This window comes from Daucus carota, chromosome 8 (assembly GCF_001625215.2).
Source record: "Daucus carota subsp. sativus chromosome 8, DH1 v3.0, whole genome shotgun sequence".
In the NCBI taxonomy this organism is placed as follows: domain Eukaryota; kingdom Viridiplantae; phylum Streptophyta; class Magnoliopsida; order Apiales; family Apiaceae; genus Daucus; species Daucus carota.
The window spans coordinates 7,985,643-8,007,022 of NC_030388.2; the positions used below are offsets into that span (position 1 = coordinate 7,985,643).

The 21,380-nt window shown below is 38.9% G+C and overlaps 1 protein-coding gene and 1 long non-coding RNA gene across 2 annotated transcripts; both read left to right on the forward strand.

Annotated features, from left to right (window-relative positions):
• Positions 1-402: 402 nt before the first annotated feature.
• Positions 403-2,454, forward strand: LOC135148452 (uncharacterized). The gene is made up of 3 exons (XM_064083676.1): positions 403-540; positions 1,594-1,848; positions 2,065-2,454. Exons 1-3 carry the CDS (start codon positions 403-405, stop codon positions 2,452-2,454), a joined length of 783 nt encoding a protein of 260 aa, XP_063939746.1.
• A 12,519-nt stretch (positions 2,455-14,973) lies between these two features.
• Positions 14,974-21,339, forward strand: LOC135148288 (uncharacterized). Its single transcript, XR_010286281.1, has 3 exons — positions 14,974-15,027; positions 20,664-20,888; positions 21,285-21,339. It is a non-coding gene; the product is annotated as an uncharacterized LOC135148288 (long non-coding RNA).
• Positions 21,340-21,380: the final 41 nt, after the last annotated feature.

Genomic DNA, 21,380 nt, shown 5'->3' on the forward strand with positions numbered 1-21,380 from the left:
GATTAGGGCTCCTAATTTGAAATTGGGGCTTTTGGATTTAAGGGCGCGTTTGGCTTTGTTGGGTTATTTGAGATTAAGGACTTGTTTGTTTGGCTAGCTTGTGGATTAATTGATTAAGTGCCATTTAAATTAATTAACTTTTAATTCGATATTATTTTAATATTTCGAATTATTAATTAATTAATTAAGCTTTAATTAATAGTTGAAATTTGCGAGATATTTGACAATTCACATTTAAATTGAAAAATTCTCGCTTAATTCAATTTTTAATTATTAAAAATGGCCGGAGAATTCGTGATTGCTGAGACTAATTACTGTGCCAGCCTCAACCCTGATGATTGCTCTGATAGATTCCGGACATGGGTCAGATTTCTTTCGAGGCAGAGTTTAGTCAGTACAGCAATGACAGCAGATATTCCGATTAAGCTGCAACCTCTTTTTGACTTCTACTCAAATGCTGTCAATTCTACAACCCTGGAAAACTACAAGATAATAGGGGATCTACCTAACCGGAAGAGGATTGTAATCACTGTAGATGATGTAAACCGGATCTTAGGACTTCCAAGGGACAATTTTGAGCCAGATCCCTCTGAGGATGAATTGAGACAGTTCTTTCAGGATATTCACTATCAAGGTCAGATCTTTCTCCCGAAGATGTCAAAGGGAAATCTGAAAGCTGAATGGGATGTGTTCTTTGACACCCTTGCCAAGGTGTTTGCTCCCACAAATAGAAAGAATTTTGGAAATATATCTTCAATGCTGCAGATCTTTGGATTCAGCATAGCTTACAACCGTCGAATCAATTTTGGGAAGATATTGCTGAGGGAGATTATCAGGAAGATGGGGTCTGTTGCACAGAGATCAATTCAAAAGAATGACAAAGTTGAATGCTTCTATCCCAGATTCCTGATGTTGTTTATGAATGATAAGATGAATGCTGATGATAGGCACATGTACGTCGATTCTCCTGTTGTTCCTATTCAGAGGACTTGTGCCAAGATTCAAACTAGGCTGGTCAACAAGAAAAAGCATGACAATGTACCACTGGTGGTGACTCCATTCATGCTCGAACAATTCAGTGTTCCTTTTCAGCCTGTACAAGTTCCAGAACCACTACAACAGCAACAATATCAACAACAACAACAACAACCAGCTAATCCTGATCAACAACAATCACCTCCACGTATCAATCAACCACTTCAACTCCTCCAAGACTACCAATCATCCAGCCAATCCTCACATTACTCTCCCTACAACCCTCCTTACAATTCACCACAACAATCACCTCACCAATCAGCTTACAATTCTCCTCACCAATCTCAACATCAATCCCCTCCACAATACAACTTCTTCCCAGACCAACAAGCCTCCATTCTTCCCTCTCAATCTGAACCAACACCTTCACCTACACATACACATACCATTCCTCATCCACAATCCACCTCTCAGCCTCTGCCTGCTGATTCTGCTATCAATCCAGAGCTACAGGACTTCAGAACAGATTTACAGGTAGCTCAGGTACTTTCTAATCTCACTGATACCTTTAATATTGATATTGCAGATTTTGATTGTGATATTGGATTTGATTTCCAGACTCCCAGCATTGAACCTGTCAACACCCAGGTTCATATCCAAGCTGATGTTTCCACTTCAACTACTGATTCTTCTTCAAACACTTCACACAACACTACTTCTACACCAGTTGTTCGAAAGGTAGCCCGGAAACGGAGTGGGAGTGCAATTCTGAGAGAACCCGCAGCTCTGTCTCATAAGAAGCAAAGGGTGGCAGAACCGGAGACAACTGCAGCCACATCCATTTCCTCCCAAAAGGATTTGGACACTGACATGGTAAATATACAGTCTCTAGATTCATTCTCTCCACAGAATGCATTTATTGAAATTGGCCGTCCGACCGCGGTATCCTGTAAAGAGTCAAGCACACAACTAGCACTCACGCTAGTAAACACTGAACCTGTGTCTTTTGATTCTTCACTTAGAGAGAGCACAGAATTTCAAAATATGTTATATGAAAATCTTTCTGATCACTCTTTCTTTTTGGATCAGGATCTACTTGGCAACCTGCAAGTACATCCGCCTTCACAGGCATTCGGAGGACAATTTGTTTCTTCACCTCCTACAGTTCCATCTCAGGGAACTATGGTTGTATATACAGGTACTGGTGACGGTGTGACAAACACGAGTGAAATCAGGCAAACACCGAGCGAAACACATGCACGAGAGGATAGTGACAAATCTTTGAGTGTTCGTGAGGTGAGTGCACACACCAACACAGATCTGCTACAGGAACAAATGGCTGCTCTGAGAGCTGAGATTGCAAGGTTAAATGCTGAGAATGCCAGATTCAAAAGTGGAGAGTTGGTGACTCTAAAAGAAAAGGCTGGTGATCCTTCTTTCTCTTCCCTCAAACAGGAATTAGATGCTGATGTGCTATAAATAATACCTTTAAATCGCAAGCGCACGATCTCGTTTTAATATATTTAGATTCGAACCACAAGGACTAAAATTATTTTCGCGAAAACCTTAATTTCTAACTTAGGCGAATTAGACCAATTTGATTTTGAGATATTTTATTAATCTAACTTGATAACTAAAATCTGAAATCTAAATATCAACTAATATTAAAGTCTAACTGCAATAATTCATTTTTTTAAAATAACAAAAAGAAAATAAAAGAAAAACAAAAGAAAACGAAAAAGAAAACAAAAGAAAAAGAAGAACTAAGCAGCAGTGGAGTGAAGTAACAGGAAAGAAGACGGTCGGCGTAAAAATTTGATTCCAGTATGAACGCAGATAGAAATGGAAAAGAAAAAGAAAAAGAAAATAATAACAACAAGAAAAGAAGTTGAGAAAAAAGGGTGTACAGGCGTGCGTGTGACTAAAAACTAAACAGAACTCGTACGCGTAATATTAAAAAGTATCATCCCCGTAGCGCAGCTCATCGGAAACAATGGAGATCTCCGGAATGTTCTAAATCTCGCCGGAAAATTAATTTAACCGGAAAATCTAGCCATTCCAAATTTATATAATCAAACCCCACTAAACTCTAAACCAAATTTAACAATAAATTCTACACTAAATAGTCTCTAAACTCCCCATTTTTTTAACAAAACAAGACCCAAATCAAACCAAATCAACTCTAAACTACACCAAATTTCAAATCTAGCCTAAACATAATATTTTCAACATAAACCCACTAACCTCAAATCAAAATCATAAACTAAAATTTACACCCAAAAGCCCCAAAATCAAGAACAAAGAGAACACCAAATCTTACCAAACTAACTCCAAATCACACAAAACTTCTAAACTAGCTTATCTACCAAGTCTCTAACAAAACCCCATCAAACTACAAGCTAAAATCAAAATCTAGAATACTAAATCATTGAACCCACTAATAATATTGAGAATTAAAAGGGGCTCAATCTAAATACTAAAAAATGCAAGCTTAAAACATATAATTAGGCTCCTTTCAATCCACAAGTAATTTTGAGTCTCATGTGGTTAGAGAAAGATTTCATAGCCTAGAAGTAAAAGTAAAGAGCAAGATTTAAGAACAAAAATGAATACTTGTATTGATATAATAAAAGTGTTTACAAATTTAGAGTGCTACTACTAGATCTACTAAATAAAAGAGAGGCTACTAAAAATATGAAATCCTAGGTTGCTAGGTTGGTGATTACAAGTAAAGAGAAGGGGGTATTTATAACTAAAGAATTAGGGTTTAGGGGTAGGGTGGCTCAATCTTGACCATCCATGTGCCTTGTGTGTTGGGCAGATTGTGGCCCTCCATGTGTCCCTTAGTTGCCAACTCTCTTTTTTTTCTTCTTTTATTTTCCCTTTTCTTCTTTTTCTTGCATTTTCTCTTCTTTCTTTATTTATCTACAATTTCCTGAAATAAAATAAATAAGCGATTAATACTACGAAAATAAACAAAAAATAGGCACTTAAATATGCAAAAATATGGACTAATCAAACTTCCCCATACCTATCTTTTGCTCGTCCTCGAGTAAAAATCAAAAGAAAAGAAAATAACTAAGAAAACTAAATGCAATTCCTAGGCTCCTTTTCGTAGGCGTGACGGGTGATTTTAGGTTCACCAACCCGTTAAACTCGTAGACGATCTCTACAAGAGGAGTTTTGTCTCCTAAGGGTTTACAGAAGATATACCCATAAAATCTTCGAGACATTCTAGCAAGTGTCTACTCGACTCTACTCTAATTTCGTTGGTGTTAACAAAAAGCGTTTTTAAGGAAAATACGACTCAAAGACTCATCTACTAATAATCAAGATACAATTGCCTCTAATCCACTTGAATCGACACAAAAATTTACTAGAAATCCAAGGAGTGTAATGAATTTAAGGTCTTTGATGGATCCTAATCGTCTAGGAACATTTTCTCTTTTTCAACCAATATCGAACTGACCCAATCTCTATCGAAACAAATATCTAGCCAAACTTCACAAACTCTTATTCTTCTCTCTTTTTCTTTCTCTTTTTTTTTTCCTTTTTTTTTGCATTGACTTTATTTTGTCCGTTTTCTTAGGCAAACAATGTTACCCATGTAGCGAGCTTTAGGTCAGTGACTCCCAAACCAAACGGTCTTAGGGCACTAGGTTTTGAAATCCCCCTACGGACTTAATTGCTCGAGTAATAAAGGCCACAAAACGAGACTAGCCAATCTACTTTTGCCCATTTATCTAAAGATTTTATCTATGAAGAACAATGGGTATTGAAGTAGTTATTCCTTTTTCTCTTTTTTTTTTTCTATCTCTCTTTTTTTTTCTATTCGCAAAGGTTCGATTCGACATTGTTTCAACATGTGGGTTCTCTCTCAGGTATCGAATAATATCACTAAACAATCTCTCCATCAAAGGTCTCGTGCAAAGTGTGTGCCATCTTGGAATTTAGAGTACAAATCGGTCGATACAAGCTTCAAAAAGACAACCTTACTCAACTACGTTCAAATTATCTAAAAGACACTACATATATATAGGGATGGCAACGGGTCGGATCGGTTCGGATATCTGTGATATCCAAACCCGAACCCGAAAATTTTAACCAAACCCGAACCCGATCCGAACCCGTTTGGATTTGAAAAACAAAAACCCGAACCCGATCCAACGGATTTGGATCGGTTTCGGGTTTTATCCAAACCCGAACTTTTGCAAACTCCTCAATCTCATGACGCCGACGGTGCCTCGATCCGGCTAACTCCAACCAGCTCTAACACCTATGTAATTCAACTACCCACTAACACCTCTGTGATTCAACCCTCACCAAACCCTCAATTATGCATTCATTCACTTTTCTTTGCCGACTACATCACCAACACTATGGCCAGCGGACAGCGGACTTGGTGACGGAACGGCGGGGACGGATAGCGAAGATGCAGCGGCGACTTGAACTGAGCGGTGCAGTCGTGGAGATGAAAATGGATTAGGGATTTTGATTTTGTGTGAGACAGTGAGAGACTGAGAGGCTCGGCGGCTAGCTAATAGTTTGAGAGTACTGGCCCAATGACCTTGTGAATACCTAAACGTGCACGTTATGAATTTTTGAGATTTGAGTCAGTACATAGCAATTTGATAATTGGTATAGTATATAATATATAATATTAAATAATAATTGAAAATTGAAATATATGTATAATATATATATATATATTATGGTCCAAAAATTATTAATAATATATGTAACATATATAATATATTATATATATTATTCGGATATTCTTTCGGGTTTCGGGTTTGGATCGGGTTCGGATCGGATTTGGATTTCGGGTCGGGTTTCGATACGGAATACCTAATATCCAAATCCAAATCCAAACTCGTTCGGGTCTAAAAATCAAATCCAAATCCAAATCCAAATCCAAAATATCGGGTTCGGTAAAATCCATTCGGGTCGAAACGGTCGGATATCCAATCGGATCGGATTTTTCTGCCATCCCTACATATATATACTTTTCGAAAACATGTAAAACACCAACTACTCCTAAAGTTCGAGTGAGGGAAAGACAACTTAGCTAAAAGAATCTCTATTTTTGGATTTTCTAATTTTTCATTTTTTAGGGATTTTCATTTTTTAAGAATTACACTAAAGCCCTCCCCATACCTAAATCATGCATTGTCCTCAATGTATGCAAAAGATAGAATTGAAATGAGAGAGTAAAGAGAAAAATACCTGAAATGGATATGAAGGGGATTTTTATTAACAAACGAAACACTAACACGACCTACGCACGCACACATTGCCTTCCCCATACCTGAACTTCATGAGGGAAGGTACGAAGACAGAAGCAAATCAGCCAATTCCAGAGGGAAAAATGGGAGGAAGCTTCGAGAAAGAGTCAAAATGTGTGCGAAAATTTTTAGGCACGAAGACTTTCTCAAGCACGTGACTATCGTTTACCCCTATAGGACAAGTATCACTAATGTTCTCCCTAAACCAACTTAATGCTTCTTTATTATCAAGCAAATTAGAGACAATGCAATTTTGGTCATGGGATAAATCACTAGGAATAATGCAAGAAACGGTGTCATCTTTTCCTAAGGCGCTATATGAATGATGGAACAATGAGTCAAATGTCGGTGATTCACCTACATGACTCTCTAAATCGGGCCTAGGGTCAACACGAACAATCTCGGGCGGAGTTTCCCATTTTGAACAAATGTCGTTCAATTCTCCTAACAACTCCTCCGAGGTCAACTCTTTCAACGACTCATGATATTCCCTATTGTTCTCGTTGTTGACTTTGAAATCCTCGTTGAGAAGAGACTCAATCTCACTATCCTCAAAGCTAGACCATGTGACAAACTTGTTGACCACATTGACCCCTGTAGGTTGCTCATAAAGCTCATTGGGTTCTTTTCCTACGTTGAAAATGTTTAAATCAATGGTCATGTTTCCAAATGTGAGCTTCATAGAACCATTCCTACAATTGATTAAGGCATTGGATGTAGCAAGAAAAGGTCGTCCTAAAATGATAGGAATTTGGTTCTTAGGATTCGAGACGGGTTGAGTCTCGAGCACAACAAAGTCTACGGGAAAGATAAAGTCACCGATTTTGATCAACACATCCTCAATAATCCCCTTTGGCATTTTAATAGATCGATCCGCAAGTTGAAGGGTCATATTGGTGGTCTTGAGATCCCCTAAACCTAGGGCTTGGTAGACCGAGAACGGAAGAAGATTCACACTCGCTCCTAAATCAAGTAAAGCCTTATCCACATAAGTATCGCCTATGACACAAGAAATTGTAGGACAACCGGGGTCCTTATATTTCACGGGAATTTGATTTGAAAGAATCGAGCTAACTTGTGAGGTCAAAAAGGCTTTCTTTGGAACGTGAGTGGTTCTGTTATGGGTACATAAATCTTTTAGACACTTGGCATAAGAAGGAACTTGTTGAATGGCATCTAAAAGAGGAATGTTTATCTTGACTTGTTTAAAAACCTCTAGAATTTGTTCCATTTGGGCCGATTGTTTAGGGCGAATGAGTCTTTGTGGGTAAGGAACCTTTGGCTTATAAACTTCTTCGTTGGGCTTTTGAGAAATGGGCCCAGGACTAGGTTCACTCATAGACTCACGTGCTTTTGAACATTCGGGCTTATCATGATTAGTGCTAGACAAAGAAGGATTTGTTCTAGGAATCGACTCCTCATTTTCATTAACGTTCTCACCAACTTTGTTATCCACTTGATTTCCCGACCTTAGAGAAATAATTGCATTAACATTCTCGGGAGGTCTTTGAATGAGAGGAAACTTAGGATTGACCTCGGGTTGACTTGGGAATTTGTTTTTCTCTCGCTCACACAACGCGCTAGCTAATTGACTTAATTGGGCCTCTAACTTAGACACGGCTTGCACGTTAGAATGCAAAATTTGCCTATCTTGGGTTAGGGTTGTCATGAAGGTTTGTTGTGATTGAGTCAAATTAGTTTGCGATTTAACTAAGGCTTCCAAACTCTTTTCTAAGGAATTGAGGCGTTTATCCGAATCATTGAAACCGGGAGGATTCAAAGGAGTTTGAATTGGGTTATGACATGAATTTGGACCTTGATTTGGGTAAGAGTTTGGGTTGGGCCTTTGTTGAAAATTTTGTTGGGGAGTTGAAAAAGAATTTGGCCCTTGATTCATTTGAAAATTGGGTTGAGGAACTTGACAATTTTGACCTTGGGTCCATGAGAAATTTGGGTGATTTCTCCACCCGGGATTATAAGTGGGTGCAAACGCATCATTCCTAGGATTTTGAAACATCGCATTTACTTGTTCAAGTTCGTGCGAAGGTTGGGTGCCGGGATTTTGAAAATTGTAATTAGGGAGCATCAACATTTGTGGGGGAGATTTACTAGTTTCTAAAGCTTCAAGTCTCCTGGTTAGAGTGGCTAGTTTGGCATCGGTTGCCACATTATTTCCTATCGAATGCAAGCCCCTAGCGCTAGATGACTGAATTGACTTTTTGGGCTCCCTAGTTGACTCCCACATCATAGTCTTTTCCGCTAAATCCTCGAAAAATTCCCACCCTTGATCCTCATCTTTTTCCATGAATTTACCTTGGCACATAGACTCTAATAACGCAGTGGTTTGACTATCTAAGGCCTCGTAAACTATCTTGCAAAGTCTCCATTTTTCTATTCCGTGGTGAGGGCATTGTGAAAGAAGATTTTTGAAGCGGTCAAAGAAAATCCAAAAAGACTCATTTTCCTTTTGATGAAATTGATTTATTTCATTTGTAATTCGAGTAGTCTTATGATTTGGAAAATACTTTTTTAGAAACACCACAACGAACCCCTCCCACGTGGAGATAGAATTAACGGGAAGACTATATAGCCATTTTTTAGCATTCTCCTTAAGCGCAAAGTTAATGAGCCTAAGTCTAATTGAATCTTCCGTTAATTGGTGGAGCTTTTGGAGGGAACAAACTTCCTCGAACTCTTGGATAAAAAGATAAGGATCCTCACCCTCACTCCCTAAAAACTTAGGCAACATACTAATGTGATGTGCCTTAATTTCGAAATTATTCCCATTAACGGGAGGAAGGGTGATGCACGAAGGTTGAGCGAAACGGGACGGGTAACAACGGTCTTTAAGAGACAAAGCCATGCTAACTATCGGTTCTGGAACTTCTAGGGTTTCGGAATCGGAAGAGGATGAAGACGGAATCTCGATTATCGGTCTTACTAATCTAGATGCTTCGTTCCTAACCCAAGTAGTTCGCATAAACGATAAACATGTAGCAAATAAGTGCGAAAAATTAAAACAAACAAAATAAAGGGTGTAAAAGAGAAAGAAAAACTTAAGTCTAGGGTTCCCTAATAAAATGAACTAGACCTTGCTCCTAACTTTAAGGACCACCAAAAACTCGATAAATCAGAAATTATTCGGACCGGTCTGGCCAGTTTGGAGCAGGCATTGCCAAGAGGCCAATCTCCGCGCTTAGACACCAAACCTTAATCGGCCAGGTAAGCTTTCGCTTGCCTTAGACACCGAAAAGTCGGAATAATTAAAGATTACCTTGTCTTTTAGGTACCTTCCTAGTTGAGCGCGAAATCCTAGGGGCTAACGTCTAATTCAATTTTATTAAAAGGCTAGGGAAATGCAAATGAAGAAATTAAGTTGTTGTGGGCCAAGGAAAGAGTGATGAAATCCCTCCCCTTATCTTGTGATTGGGTTTTGCCCTTAAGATTTATTTAAAATGATGCTCCACACAACGATATAATTAAAAACTATAAACAACTATGGATGCTCTACACTACGTGTTTTAATCTAAAGAAAAGAAATTAACGTACCTTTGGGTCCTCCAGCGATCACCACAAATATAGGTACGAAAATTTAAAAACAAAAAATTAAAATCTAAATGATGTGCCCCTAAGTGTTAAAATGCATGATGCAACAATTATGTAACTCTAACTAATATTTTTGGATTTTAAAATTTTTAATTTGTTTGTGTTTTTCAATTTTCAAATTTGTTTGTGATTTTCTAAATAAAACGAAAAATAAGAGTGGAGAGATACGGGATACCAAAGCAAGCTTCCAAATCCGAGCAAAATTTGTTCACTTTACTCCATGATTCCCGAAATTTCCTCCTCGAAATAAAAACAAAAATAGTGAGAAACAAACTAATCCGAAAGATTAAAAATAAAGGTGCGAAAAATTAATTTTAGTCCCCGGCAGCGGCGCCAAAAACTTGATGTGCTATAAATAATACCTTTAAATCGCAAGCGCACGATCTCGTTTTAATATATTTAGATTCGAACCACAAGGACTAAAATTATTTTCGCGAAAACCTTAATTTCTAACTTAGGCGAATTAGACCAGTTTGATTTTGAGATATTTTATTAATCTAACTTGATAACTAAAATCTGAAATCTAAATATCAACTAATATTAAAGTCTAACTGCAATAATTCATTTTTTTAAAATAACAAAAAGAAAATAAAAGAAAAACAAAAGAAAACGAAAAAGAAAACAAAAGAAAAAGAAGAACTAAGCAGCAGTGGAGTGAAGTAACAGGAAAGAAGACGGTCGGCGTAAAAATTTGATTCCAGTATGAACGCAGATAGAAATGGAAAAGAAAAAGAAAAAGAAAATAATAACAACAAGAAAAGAAGTTGAGAAAAAAGGGTGTACAGGCGTGCGTGTGACTAAAAACTAAACAGAACTCGTACGCGTAATATTAAAAAGTATCATCCCCGTAGCGCAGCTCATCGGAAACAATGGAGATCTCCGGAATGTTCTAAATCTCGCCGGAAAATTAATTTAACCGGAAAATCTAGCCATTCCAAATTTATATAATCAAACCCCACTAAACTCTAAACCAAATTTAACAATAAATTCTACACTAAATAGTCTCTAAACTCCCCATTTTTTTAACAAAACAAGACCCAAATCAAACCAAATCAACTCTAAACTACACCAAATTTCAAATCTAGCCTAAACATAATATTTTCAACATAAACCCACTAACCTCAAATCAAAATCATAAACTAAAATTTACACCCAAAAGCCCCAAAATCAAGAACAAAGAGAACACCAAATCTTACCAAACTAACTCCAAATCACACAAAACTTCTAAACTAGCTTATCTACCAAGTCTCTAACAAAACCCCATCAAACTACAAGCTAAAATCAAAATCTAGAATACTAAATCATTGAACCCACTAATAATATTGAGAATTAAAAGGGGCTCAATCTAAATACTAAAAAATGCAAGCTTAAAACATATAATTAGGCTCCTTTCAATCCACAAGTAATTTTGAGTCTCATGTGGTTAGAGAAAGATTTCATAGCCTAGAAGTAAAAGTAAAGAGCAAGATTTAAGAACAAAAATGAATACTTGTATTGATATAATAAAAGTGTTTACAAATTTAGAGTGCTACTACTAGATCTACTAAATAAAAGAGAGGCTACTAAAAATATGAAATCCTAGGTTGCTAGGTTGGTGATTACAAGTAAAGAGAAGGGGGTATTTATAACTAAAGAATTAGGGTTTAGGGGTAGGGTGGCTCAATCTTGACCATCCATGTGCCTTGTGTGTTGGGCAGATTGTGGCCCTCCATGTGTCCCTTAGTTGCCAACTCTCTTTTTTTTCTTCTTTTATTTTCCCTTTTCTTCTTTTTCTTGCATTTTCTCTTCTTTCTTTATTTATCTACAATTTCCTGAAATAAAATAAATAAGCGATTAATACTACGAAAATAAACAAAAAATAGGCACTTAAATATGCAAAAATATGGACTAATCAGATGCTCATGTCAAGGGTATTCACTCTAGGATGGACAAATTTGATACAACTCAGGAGCTCTGTTTGACGAAGCTTGACAACTTGGAGCAAACTTTGGCTCAAGTTGTTCAACACTTAAAGATCAATCCGTCAACATCTCAGTCTACTCTAGAGGATCCCTCAACTAAGGGGGAGAAGGATAAGGATGACAAAGATAAGGATGACAGCAATGCTGGTGGTGGTGGCAATGGTGGTGACAAGGGTGGTGATACTGATAGGGGTGATAAGGGTGGAGTAGGAGCAAGTGAAAAGGACTCTTCTGCAGCTAGCAAGTCTAAAGGCAAAATGCCTGAAACTGAGAACATCTTCACTAATCAGGATTATGACAACATTCCTGAGGATGTTGATGATGATGATGCATTTGACTCTGCTTATTTTGAAGCTGAGGAAGAAGGTCGTTTCGAGGAAGGCTTTCTTTTCAATGAAGATCAGTCTGTAGATCCTGAGCACATGGAAAAGGTCAAGATGTTCAAAGCTCAACATGAAGCTAGCAAAGCAAAGCTTCAGGAACTACAGAAACTGGTAGATGAAAAGAGGACAACTGATGAGTTGGTCAAGCTGGAGAAACAGAAATTGTGGGATGCTAAGTGCAAGGAAAAGAGAGAGGATATCTCCAGAAAAGTTGGTGAAAGCTGGGATATTGCAAGGCAAATCCTCTCTGGACCTCAAAGGGAACCTTTCAATGATGGTAAATTCAAATCCTTCATTTATGACCTGAGAGAGGCTAACCCTAATGAAGATATGTTTATGCGTGCTCTTGCTCTCGAGTTAGAATATATAACTATTGGTGTCAAGAATCTTCTCAATGAATGGGAGATCATTATTTCTACTCAGAGAAACGGAACATTCAGGGTTTCAATTGATTTATTCAAGTTTCTATCTCTAACTGAAATCTGGGTGATTCGTAACAAGATCAGACGCAGTTCAAATCTGAATGAACTCCTTCGTGACAAACTTATGGATTGTGCTATTCATAACAGTCCACAAGTTGTCAGAAAGCCTTACTGTGTCAAGTTCATTCACGAGAGAAAATTTGGAACCTTCTACCTGGACCACCAACATCTTCTTAAGTATGATGTGAGTCAGTTGGTTCTTGTTTCTACAATTCTACGTACCAAGGGCTTCGCTACTAAGGCCAAAGCTGATGCTGATACTGAGATTGTGAACTACTGCACAAGGAGAAATATTCAGCAATACTTCAGGAAGATGAAGTATATCAACCAATCTCAGCCAGCAGATTTCATCGAAGACCCTGTGGATATTGAGGTTCAATATTATCTCTCATTGGCTCGTGAAAGAAAGAAGCGTGGAGAATCCACTGCAGCTGAAGAGCCTACTCAGAATGAGCCTTCTACTCCAATTATTCACTGTTCAGATGCTGAAGAAGGAGAAGTCACTCGTTCTGAGTGAATAGATTGATTAGGATATTTTGTTAGATATGTTCAAGGAACATCCTTTTGTAATCTATTATGAATATGGTTTAATGTTCAATGCAAGCCATAAACCTTTGCTATTTACATTCCATTGTTTAAATCTTTGTCTTATCTGTTAGTTGAGTTATCCTCTAGGAAATTTGCATGTTATGTTAACAAACAAATAGGGGGAGATTGAAAGGCATATGTTCAGCCTATTTGTATTTAAAGAGGTACAACTCAACTCAGATAAGAAAGCTCAGTAAATAGCAAGTCAACGGAATCCGTACGAAGAACGTCAAATGATTTATGGGAATTATATGTCAGATAAATTCCAGGATGCTGCTGCACACCACTGAAAGAAGTTCATTAATATGTTCAAGCCTCAGTGCACAAATAATCTTTTGTGGCACGTCCAGGAGTTCAGAAGATATAAAGTTTCTATACTTTATTTTATCAGAAGATTCCAGTTAATGAAGAAGTACTTACAAGACGAAGACTCGACGAACAAATCAATCTCTTAATGTTTATTTGACAAAGAGTATTTGATTTAACTAGATACAGATGAACCAGACAGTACATCTGTGTATCAGTTATTCAAATTGAATATTTGAAGTCAAGCAGAGTTGGTGATTCGTTCGTTCGACTGATCAAGACGGAGTTATTAATGTTTAAAGAAGACGAGAAGCAATTCTACTGAAGAAGGGGTGATTTAATATTTAATAGATTATTATTTCACTTCTCAAATAATTAAATTAATTATGTAATTTATTTGTTAAATTAATTCACTCTCGAATTAATTTAATTTATGAATTTATATGATTAAATTAATTAAGTGGATAATTTTCTATTTAAATATAATCTACAATTACATTTCAATCACCTACACTTTGGCATCCAGACAATCTGTTTTGTCTTGTTAAAATTCGGCAAGACAATCTCAATAGAATTGTCTTACCGAAATGTTCCTGGATCAACTGCCAAGACAATACAAGTTGTCTTACCGAAGCTAAGCTTACAAGACAATTCTCAATTGTCTGACCGATTGATTATCAGCAAGACAATCTTTGATTGTCTGCCCGAGAATGCTCTGCCAAGACAATAAGATTGTCTGACCGACTGGTTGCTTACAAGACAATCTTAAATTGTCTGGCCGAATGCATTCTGTCAAGACAATCCTTGATTGTCTGACCGAATGAAGTTCAGCAAGACAATCCTTGATTGTCTGACCGAATTGAGATTGTCTGACCGAGCTCTCAATTGTCTTGCTAGGCTTAAAATTGTCTTTCTGCTATGTCTTGTGCTTGCAAGGCAATCTGAAATTGTCTTGCCCTTGCTACTTTGTCTTTGCTACTTACAATTGTCTTGTCTTTCAATTGTCTTACAAGTACAAATGCTTTGCCTATAAATATGGCATTGCATCCTTCATTTTCTAGTGTTCATTCACTTTGTAAATCAAAGCATTTGTAAAGCTTTCAAGTTGTTCGTAACTTGCTTGATCGTTATATCCACAGTTTTCTGTGCTTTGATAACCCGGTTGTTTTAATCACTAAATCTAGAATATACCCTGTCAAATTTATTCTACGAACTTTAGTGGACATTAAAACTGAACCATTTTAATTATATAACGACGTCAAACATTGTTATATTAATTAATTATAATCTGATTAACAAATCATATTCAATCAGATTCACTTCCGCGACGATTTGGTACTGATTGTATTCAACCCCCCCCCTTCTACAATCATATCTGGACCTAACAAAGTTCAATTCAGCTTTCAGCCGTGTTTAGCGCTGCGTGAGTAGTGGAGAGAATGTAATGATGTGGTTATGAAACGCTGTCGTATGGAGATAATAGTAACAATATGTATTTTTGTTTTAACTGCTTTATTAGTGATAGCACAGACGATGTCGTTTAGGTTGGCAGGGGTATCAATATTGGATCATGTGCCAATCCAGGGTTCAGGCTATAGCGGGGTGACACGTGTCCAGTATACTTTTGGTGGTTAAGTAGAGGTGGAGAGGCCATTTGTTGGCAGAGAAGTTTTATCTATTTTGCTGTGTTTTCTTCCTTTTCAAGTTATCAATGGAGATTACTGTTTTCGTTTAGAATTTGTCTTCCAAATCATTCTGTTTAAACACTGTAGAGCATTACAATTGGTATCAGAGCTGCGTTCCTCGGCTCTGCGTCATTTCATGGCGGAAGGTACATGAATTAGAGGATTAGATGAACGGCTGGGTGCTCAGGAAGCCAAGGTTAACGAAGTCATACAGGAGGTGACTAAGTCCAGGAGTGAGGCACTCCAACAGTCCAAAGCTATGAATGGGCGAATGGAGTTTATGGAGTGTAGAATTGGGGGTATGGATGACTCTCTCCAGGAGATTAAGGATATGTTGGCGAAATTGCAGATCCAAGGGAAGAATGACTCCCCATCTTAACCCAAGGACAAATCACCAGCAGGTGGGAGCCAATTGCGTTTTGGGAGTACCATGGATATTGGGGGGGTATATAGCCCTTCCAGCTTGGTTCATACACCTTCAGGTACAAATCCACTCTCCAGAACTTCGTCTAATGTTCATTCATCTGCTAATCTGCACATGCCTTTCTCTACCACTCCTACACCTTCCTGTTATAGTCTCACATCACCGAGTGCACCACCATTTTATAGCACTAGTACTGTGTTTCAACCATTTTCAGCAGGGCCATCTTCTGCTCATGTTGCTACTGCCCACATGACCACGCCCTTATCTCAGACTTCTATGCCACTGACCCAGGTGCTAATGCCATACAATCCTTACATGATACCACCCATTCAGGGAGGCTCTCCATTCCCGACTTTCACTCCACTGTACCCACCAGTCTCTAATCCACTTCCATCTTCTCCCCAGCAAGGCATCTCGTTTAGTCCACACCCGAAAATCGAATTTCCAAAATTCAATGGTACTGATCCCAAGGGTTGGGTACTAAGGGCGGAACAATACTTTGATTTCATACAAATTGATGATAGTAAGAAGGTAAAACTGGTCGTAATGCATTTCGAGGGGAAAGCAAATACATGGTACAGGTACTATCAAACCAGTAAACTGAATGTTCACTGGAGAACTTTCCAGGCTGATGTGATACTCCGATTTGAGAACCCAGAGCAGTTGGATGTGCAGGACCAATTTAATAAACTCAAACAAACCTCAACAGTGGCAGAGTACGAGGATAGGTTCGAGGAACTTCGTGCAATGGTAGTGCACAAGAATAAGGGTTTCAATGAAGACTACTTTCTCTCTAGTTTTATCAGTGGCCTTAAAGACTCCATCAAGTTATCTGTCCGAATGTTCAGGCCCTCATCGTTGGCCGATGCTGTTTTATTGGCCAAACAAGAGGAGGCCAGGGTCACCAAGTCATCTGCTATCAGCAGTAAACCAACCTCTGTCAAGTATACCACTCCCCAAAGTGGTATCTATAAGCAGCCACAACCAACCTCAGTGTTGGCACCAACAAACTCTCAGCAGAAATCCAATCTTGGATCCCGATCAACCTTGAGTAGTCAAGAAATTATGGCACGAAGAGCAAGGGGACAGTGCTTCCACTGTGATGAGCCCTTCCATCCAGGCCAAGAGTGCAAATCTAAGTTGTATAAGTTGTTTGGCGAAGAATTCGATGAGGACGATTTTCTAGAAAATTCAGCAAAACCACATGAGATTGCTCAGTCATCTGATGGGCCTGGTAAAATCTCGTTAAATGATGTGGCAGGAAGCAAGTCTCCAAGCACACTCAGGTTGCAGGGCACTATTAAAGGTCGTCAGGTGCACATCTTGATAGACAGCGGGTCTACTCACAGCTTTGTGGATGTAAATGTGGTTAAGCAGCTCAAACTCACAACCGAAGTAGTTTCACCTCTCTTAGTCACAGTCGCTAATGGGAACAGCACCATGGTTGATACCTTGTGCAGAGGCCTGCACTATGAGATACAGGGCCATAAGTTTATCGGGGATCTTAGGCCTTTTCTGTTAGGCGGATCGGATGTCATACTCGGAGTTGATTGGTTGAAAAACCACAACCCCATCACATTGGATTACAATACTATGAGCATCTCTATAGTTAAAGAGGCCAAGACAGTAACTCTGCAAGGGGCAAATCAGCAAGCTAAGCTGCAAACAATCACTGGCAAAAGTTTATCCAGGTTGCTACACTCGAAACAGGGTGTCACTTTTGGCTGTATTTGCATGATAGAAACCACTCCATCAAATCCAATTTCAAATGAATCCACCCCACCCATCATTACGAATCTGCTCCAGGAATATAAGGATATTTTTAGCGAGCCCACAGGCCTGCCTCCCATAAGGGACCATGATCATAAAATTCCGTTACTGGAAGGGAGTCAACCAGTAAATCAGCGTGGGTATAAGGTCCCTTACATTCAGAAAACAGAGATTGAACGACAAATTGAGGAGATGCTACACTCTGGGATTATTCAAAAGAGCACCAGCCCGTTCGCATCGCCAATCATCCTTGTCAAGAAAAAGGATGGAACGTGGCGGATGTGTATTGATTATAGAAGATTGAATGACATTACAGTCAAGAACAAGTACCCCATCCCCTTAATCGACGAACTATTGGATGAGCTTCAAGGGTCGAAGTGGTTCACTAAGTTGGACCTACGAGCGGGGTACCACCAAATTCGCGTTTCTCCTTCGGATGTGTTCAAAACAGCATTTCGAACGCATCAAGGCCTCTATGAGTTTAAGGTTATGCCTTTCAGCCTAACCAATGCACCAGCCACGTTTCAGGCCTTAATGAACGATGTGTTTTAGCAAGAATTAAGGAAGGCCGTGCTAGTTTTCTTTGATGATATTCTGGTTTATAGCCGTTCCCTTGAAGATCATGTCCTGCATTTGGATACTGTCTTAAAGAAATTAAGGGAGCATAGACTGTATGCTAAGGCTAGCAAATGCCTCTTTGATCAGAATAAAGTAGATTACCTGGGCCACATTATCACGGAACAGGGCGTTACAACTGATCCTTCAAAAGTGCAGGCAATGAAAGATTGGCCAAAGCCTGATACACTAAAACAGCTGAGAGGGTTCCTTGGGATCACAGGGTACTACAGGCGCTTCATTCGGCATTATGGCATCATTAGCAAGCCTTTAACTGACCTATTGAAGCATAATTCATTCTGTTGGAATGCCACTGCACAAGCTGCCCTCCAAACCTTGAAGAATGCCATGATTACGGCACCAGTTCTTGCCTTGCCTGACTATAAGTTGCCGTTTATACTAGAGACTGATGCATGTGGTAGTGGGGTTGGAGCTGTGCTTATGCAAGGTGGATGGCCCATAGCTTACTTTAGCAAGAGTTTGGCACCAAAGCACCAGGGCTTGTCCACTTACGAGAAGGAGCTGATGGCAATCGTCATGGCCTCACAAAAGTGGTTCACTTATCTGCAAGGTAATCATTTCATCATAAAAACTGATCACCAAAGTCTCAAGTACTTGTTGGAGCAACGATTGTCCACCTTATTTCAGCAGAAATGGCTTGCTAAGCTCATGGGCTTGGACTATGAAAAGGGAAGGAAAATGTGGCTGCAGATGCGCTGTCACGACTGTATGAAAAAGATAGAACAGCCTCTTTGCAAGAGTTAACAGCGGTACAGGATTGCTGGGTAACAGATATCACTAACAGCTACAATGGGGATCCTCAAGCCCAGGACGTCATCTCTGGTATCGCTTTGCAACAACCTCAGTACACTGATTACACGTACACCAGAGGGCTCCTCTAGTATAAAGGAAGGATTTATGTGGGTGCGAATGGAGCTCTCAAGCAGAATATTCTATGGGAGTTACATGACAGTGCTATAGGTGGTCATTCTGGGCAGGATGCTACTTATAAACGAATTGCACAATTTTTCTTTTGGCCCTCACTCAAACAGGATGTTGTTTCTTATGTGCAAGCTTGTGACACTTGCCAACGAATTAAGACAGGCCATACGTTTCCGGGTGGTCTTCTACAGCCACTGCCCGTACCATCTCAAATACGGGAGGACATCTCCATGGATTTTATCGATGGACTCCCTAAATCTGAGAAATACGATTTCATCTTGGTGGTCATCGATCACTTCACTAAAATGGGTCACTTTCTTCCCTTGTCGCACCCGTATACAGCTACTACAGTCGCTCAGCTCTTCCTGGACAATGTTTACAAGTTACATGGGATGCCGAAGACGATCGTTTCTGATAGAGACAAAGTGTTTACAAGTAAATTCTGGAAAGAACTTTTCACTTCTGCTGGTACTCGCACTAACCTCAGCACATCGTACCATCCACAAATGGATGGCCAAACAGAGAGGCTTAACCGTTGTTTGGAACAGTACTTGCGAGCAATGACCAGTTCGAGACCGAAACATTGGAGCAGATGGCTCTCATTGGCTGAATGGTGGTACAACTCCACTTATAACAGCTCTATTCAAATGAGCCCCTTCGAAGCGCTTTATGGAACTAAGCCCAGACAGTTATGTATACCATCAGAACATCGTTCAAGTGTAGATTGTGTACTGGAATTTCAGATCAATCGAGAAGCCATGAACCAGATTCTCAAAGATGCTATACACACTGCCCAGAACAGGTTTAAACAGTTTGCTGATCGTAAAAGACACGAGGTTTCCTTTGCTGTCGGGGACTATGTCTACCTCAAGTTACAACCGTATAGGCAACTGTCTGTAGCAGTGAGACGCCACCTCAAGCTAGCACATAAGTACTATGGTCCTTACAAAATCCTGGAGAGGGTTGGTGCAGTTGCATACAAACTACAGCTTCCTGCAGATAGCCAAATTCATCCTGTCTTTCATGCTAGTTTGCTGAAAAAGAAGGTGGGATCAGACTATAGGGTCACTACTTTTCTTCCCAGACTTGGCCCAGAAGGGCAATTCCTTGTGTACCCTGTCAAGTTGCTAAATAAGAGGATGATTAAGCGGAACAATGCAGCTGTCACCCAGTGGTTGTTACAATGGTCTCACTCGGTGCCTGAAGATGCTAGTTGGGAAGATGCCAATGTTATTCAGGAGCAGTTTCCTGATTTCAATCCTTGAGGACAAGGATTGTTTTAAGCAGGAGGGATTGTAATGATGTGGTTATGAAACGCTGTCATATGGAGATAATAGTAACAATATGTATTTTTGTTTTAACTGCTTTATTAGTGATAGCACAGACGATGTCGTTTAGGTTGGCAGGGGTATCAATATTGGATCATGTGCCAACCCAGGGTTCAGCCTATAGCGGGGTGACACGTGTCCAGTATACTTTTGGTGGTTAAGTAGAGGTGGAGAGGCCATTTGTTGGCAGAGAAGTTTTATCTATTTTGCTGTGTTTTCTTCCTTTTCAAGTTATCAATGGAGATTACTGTTTTCGTTTAGAATTTGTCTTCCAAACCATTCTGTTTAAACACTGTAGAGCATTATAGAGAAGTGCTTCTTGCATCCCTTTTATTTATAAATTCTTTTAATTTTGTTTCAAGGGCATTGATAAATTGCCAAATTGTAAAAGATTTTATGTATTCTTTCTGTTTCAACTTTCGCCCGTGGATGGTGGTCTTTGATTCGAAGTTTGTTTATGGAAGAGGAAAAAGAAGTATATGGGGAGAAATAAAGTTGTGGCAGACGTGTATTTGACGAGTGAAGGATAGGTGTTAAGGTGATCTTATCTATTCTTTTCGATTGTATTTGTGAAAACGGAGGATCGATTTAATTGGCCACATTACATAATTTTTGTTGTGTGATTACCAATTGTGAAATGTTATTGTAAGAAATTTATAAATTTTGAACTTCATAATATCCATCTGTGTATTAGGCAAGACATATACAACAACCAGCATGTATTGTTATATTAATCATCTTAAATGGCCTAAGTATAGGCTATTAGTTATTGAAGGTTGCAGTCCAAAAGTTGTGAGTGTTCTGAAATTACCAAGAACCCTATACCTTGCTACAGAACATGATGCATTTTGTTCAGCATCACCCCTTTGTGCCGTGTGTTCGTTTTTTAATTCTCTACTGCTTGATGTCATCTGATAATTTTTCCTTGCATCAGGACGAGGCAAAGGATTTTTCTGAAGAAATTTCAAAAGCACAACAGATTATGCGGTAGGCTTCTTTCTTCAAATAACAAGATTTAGAGTTAGTTGAA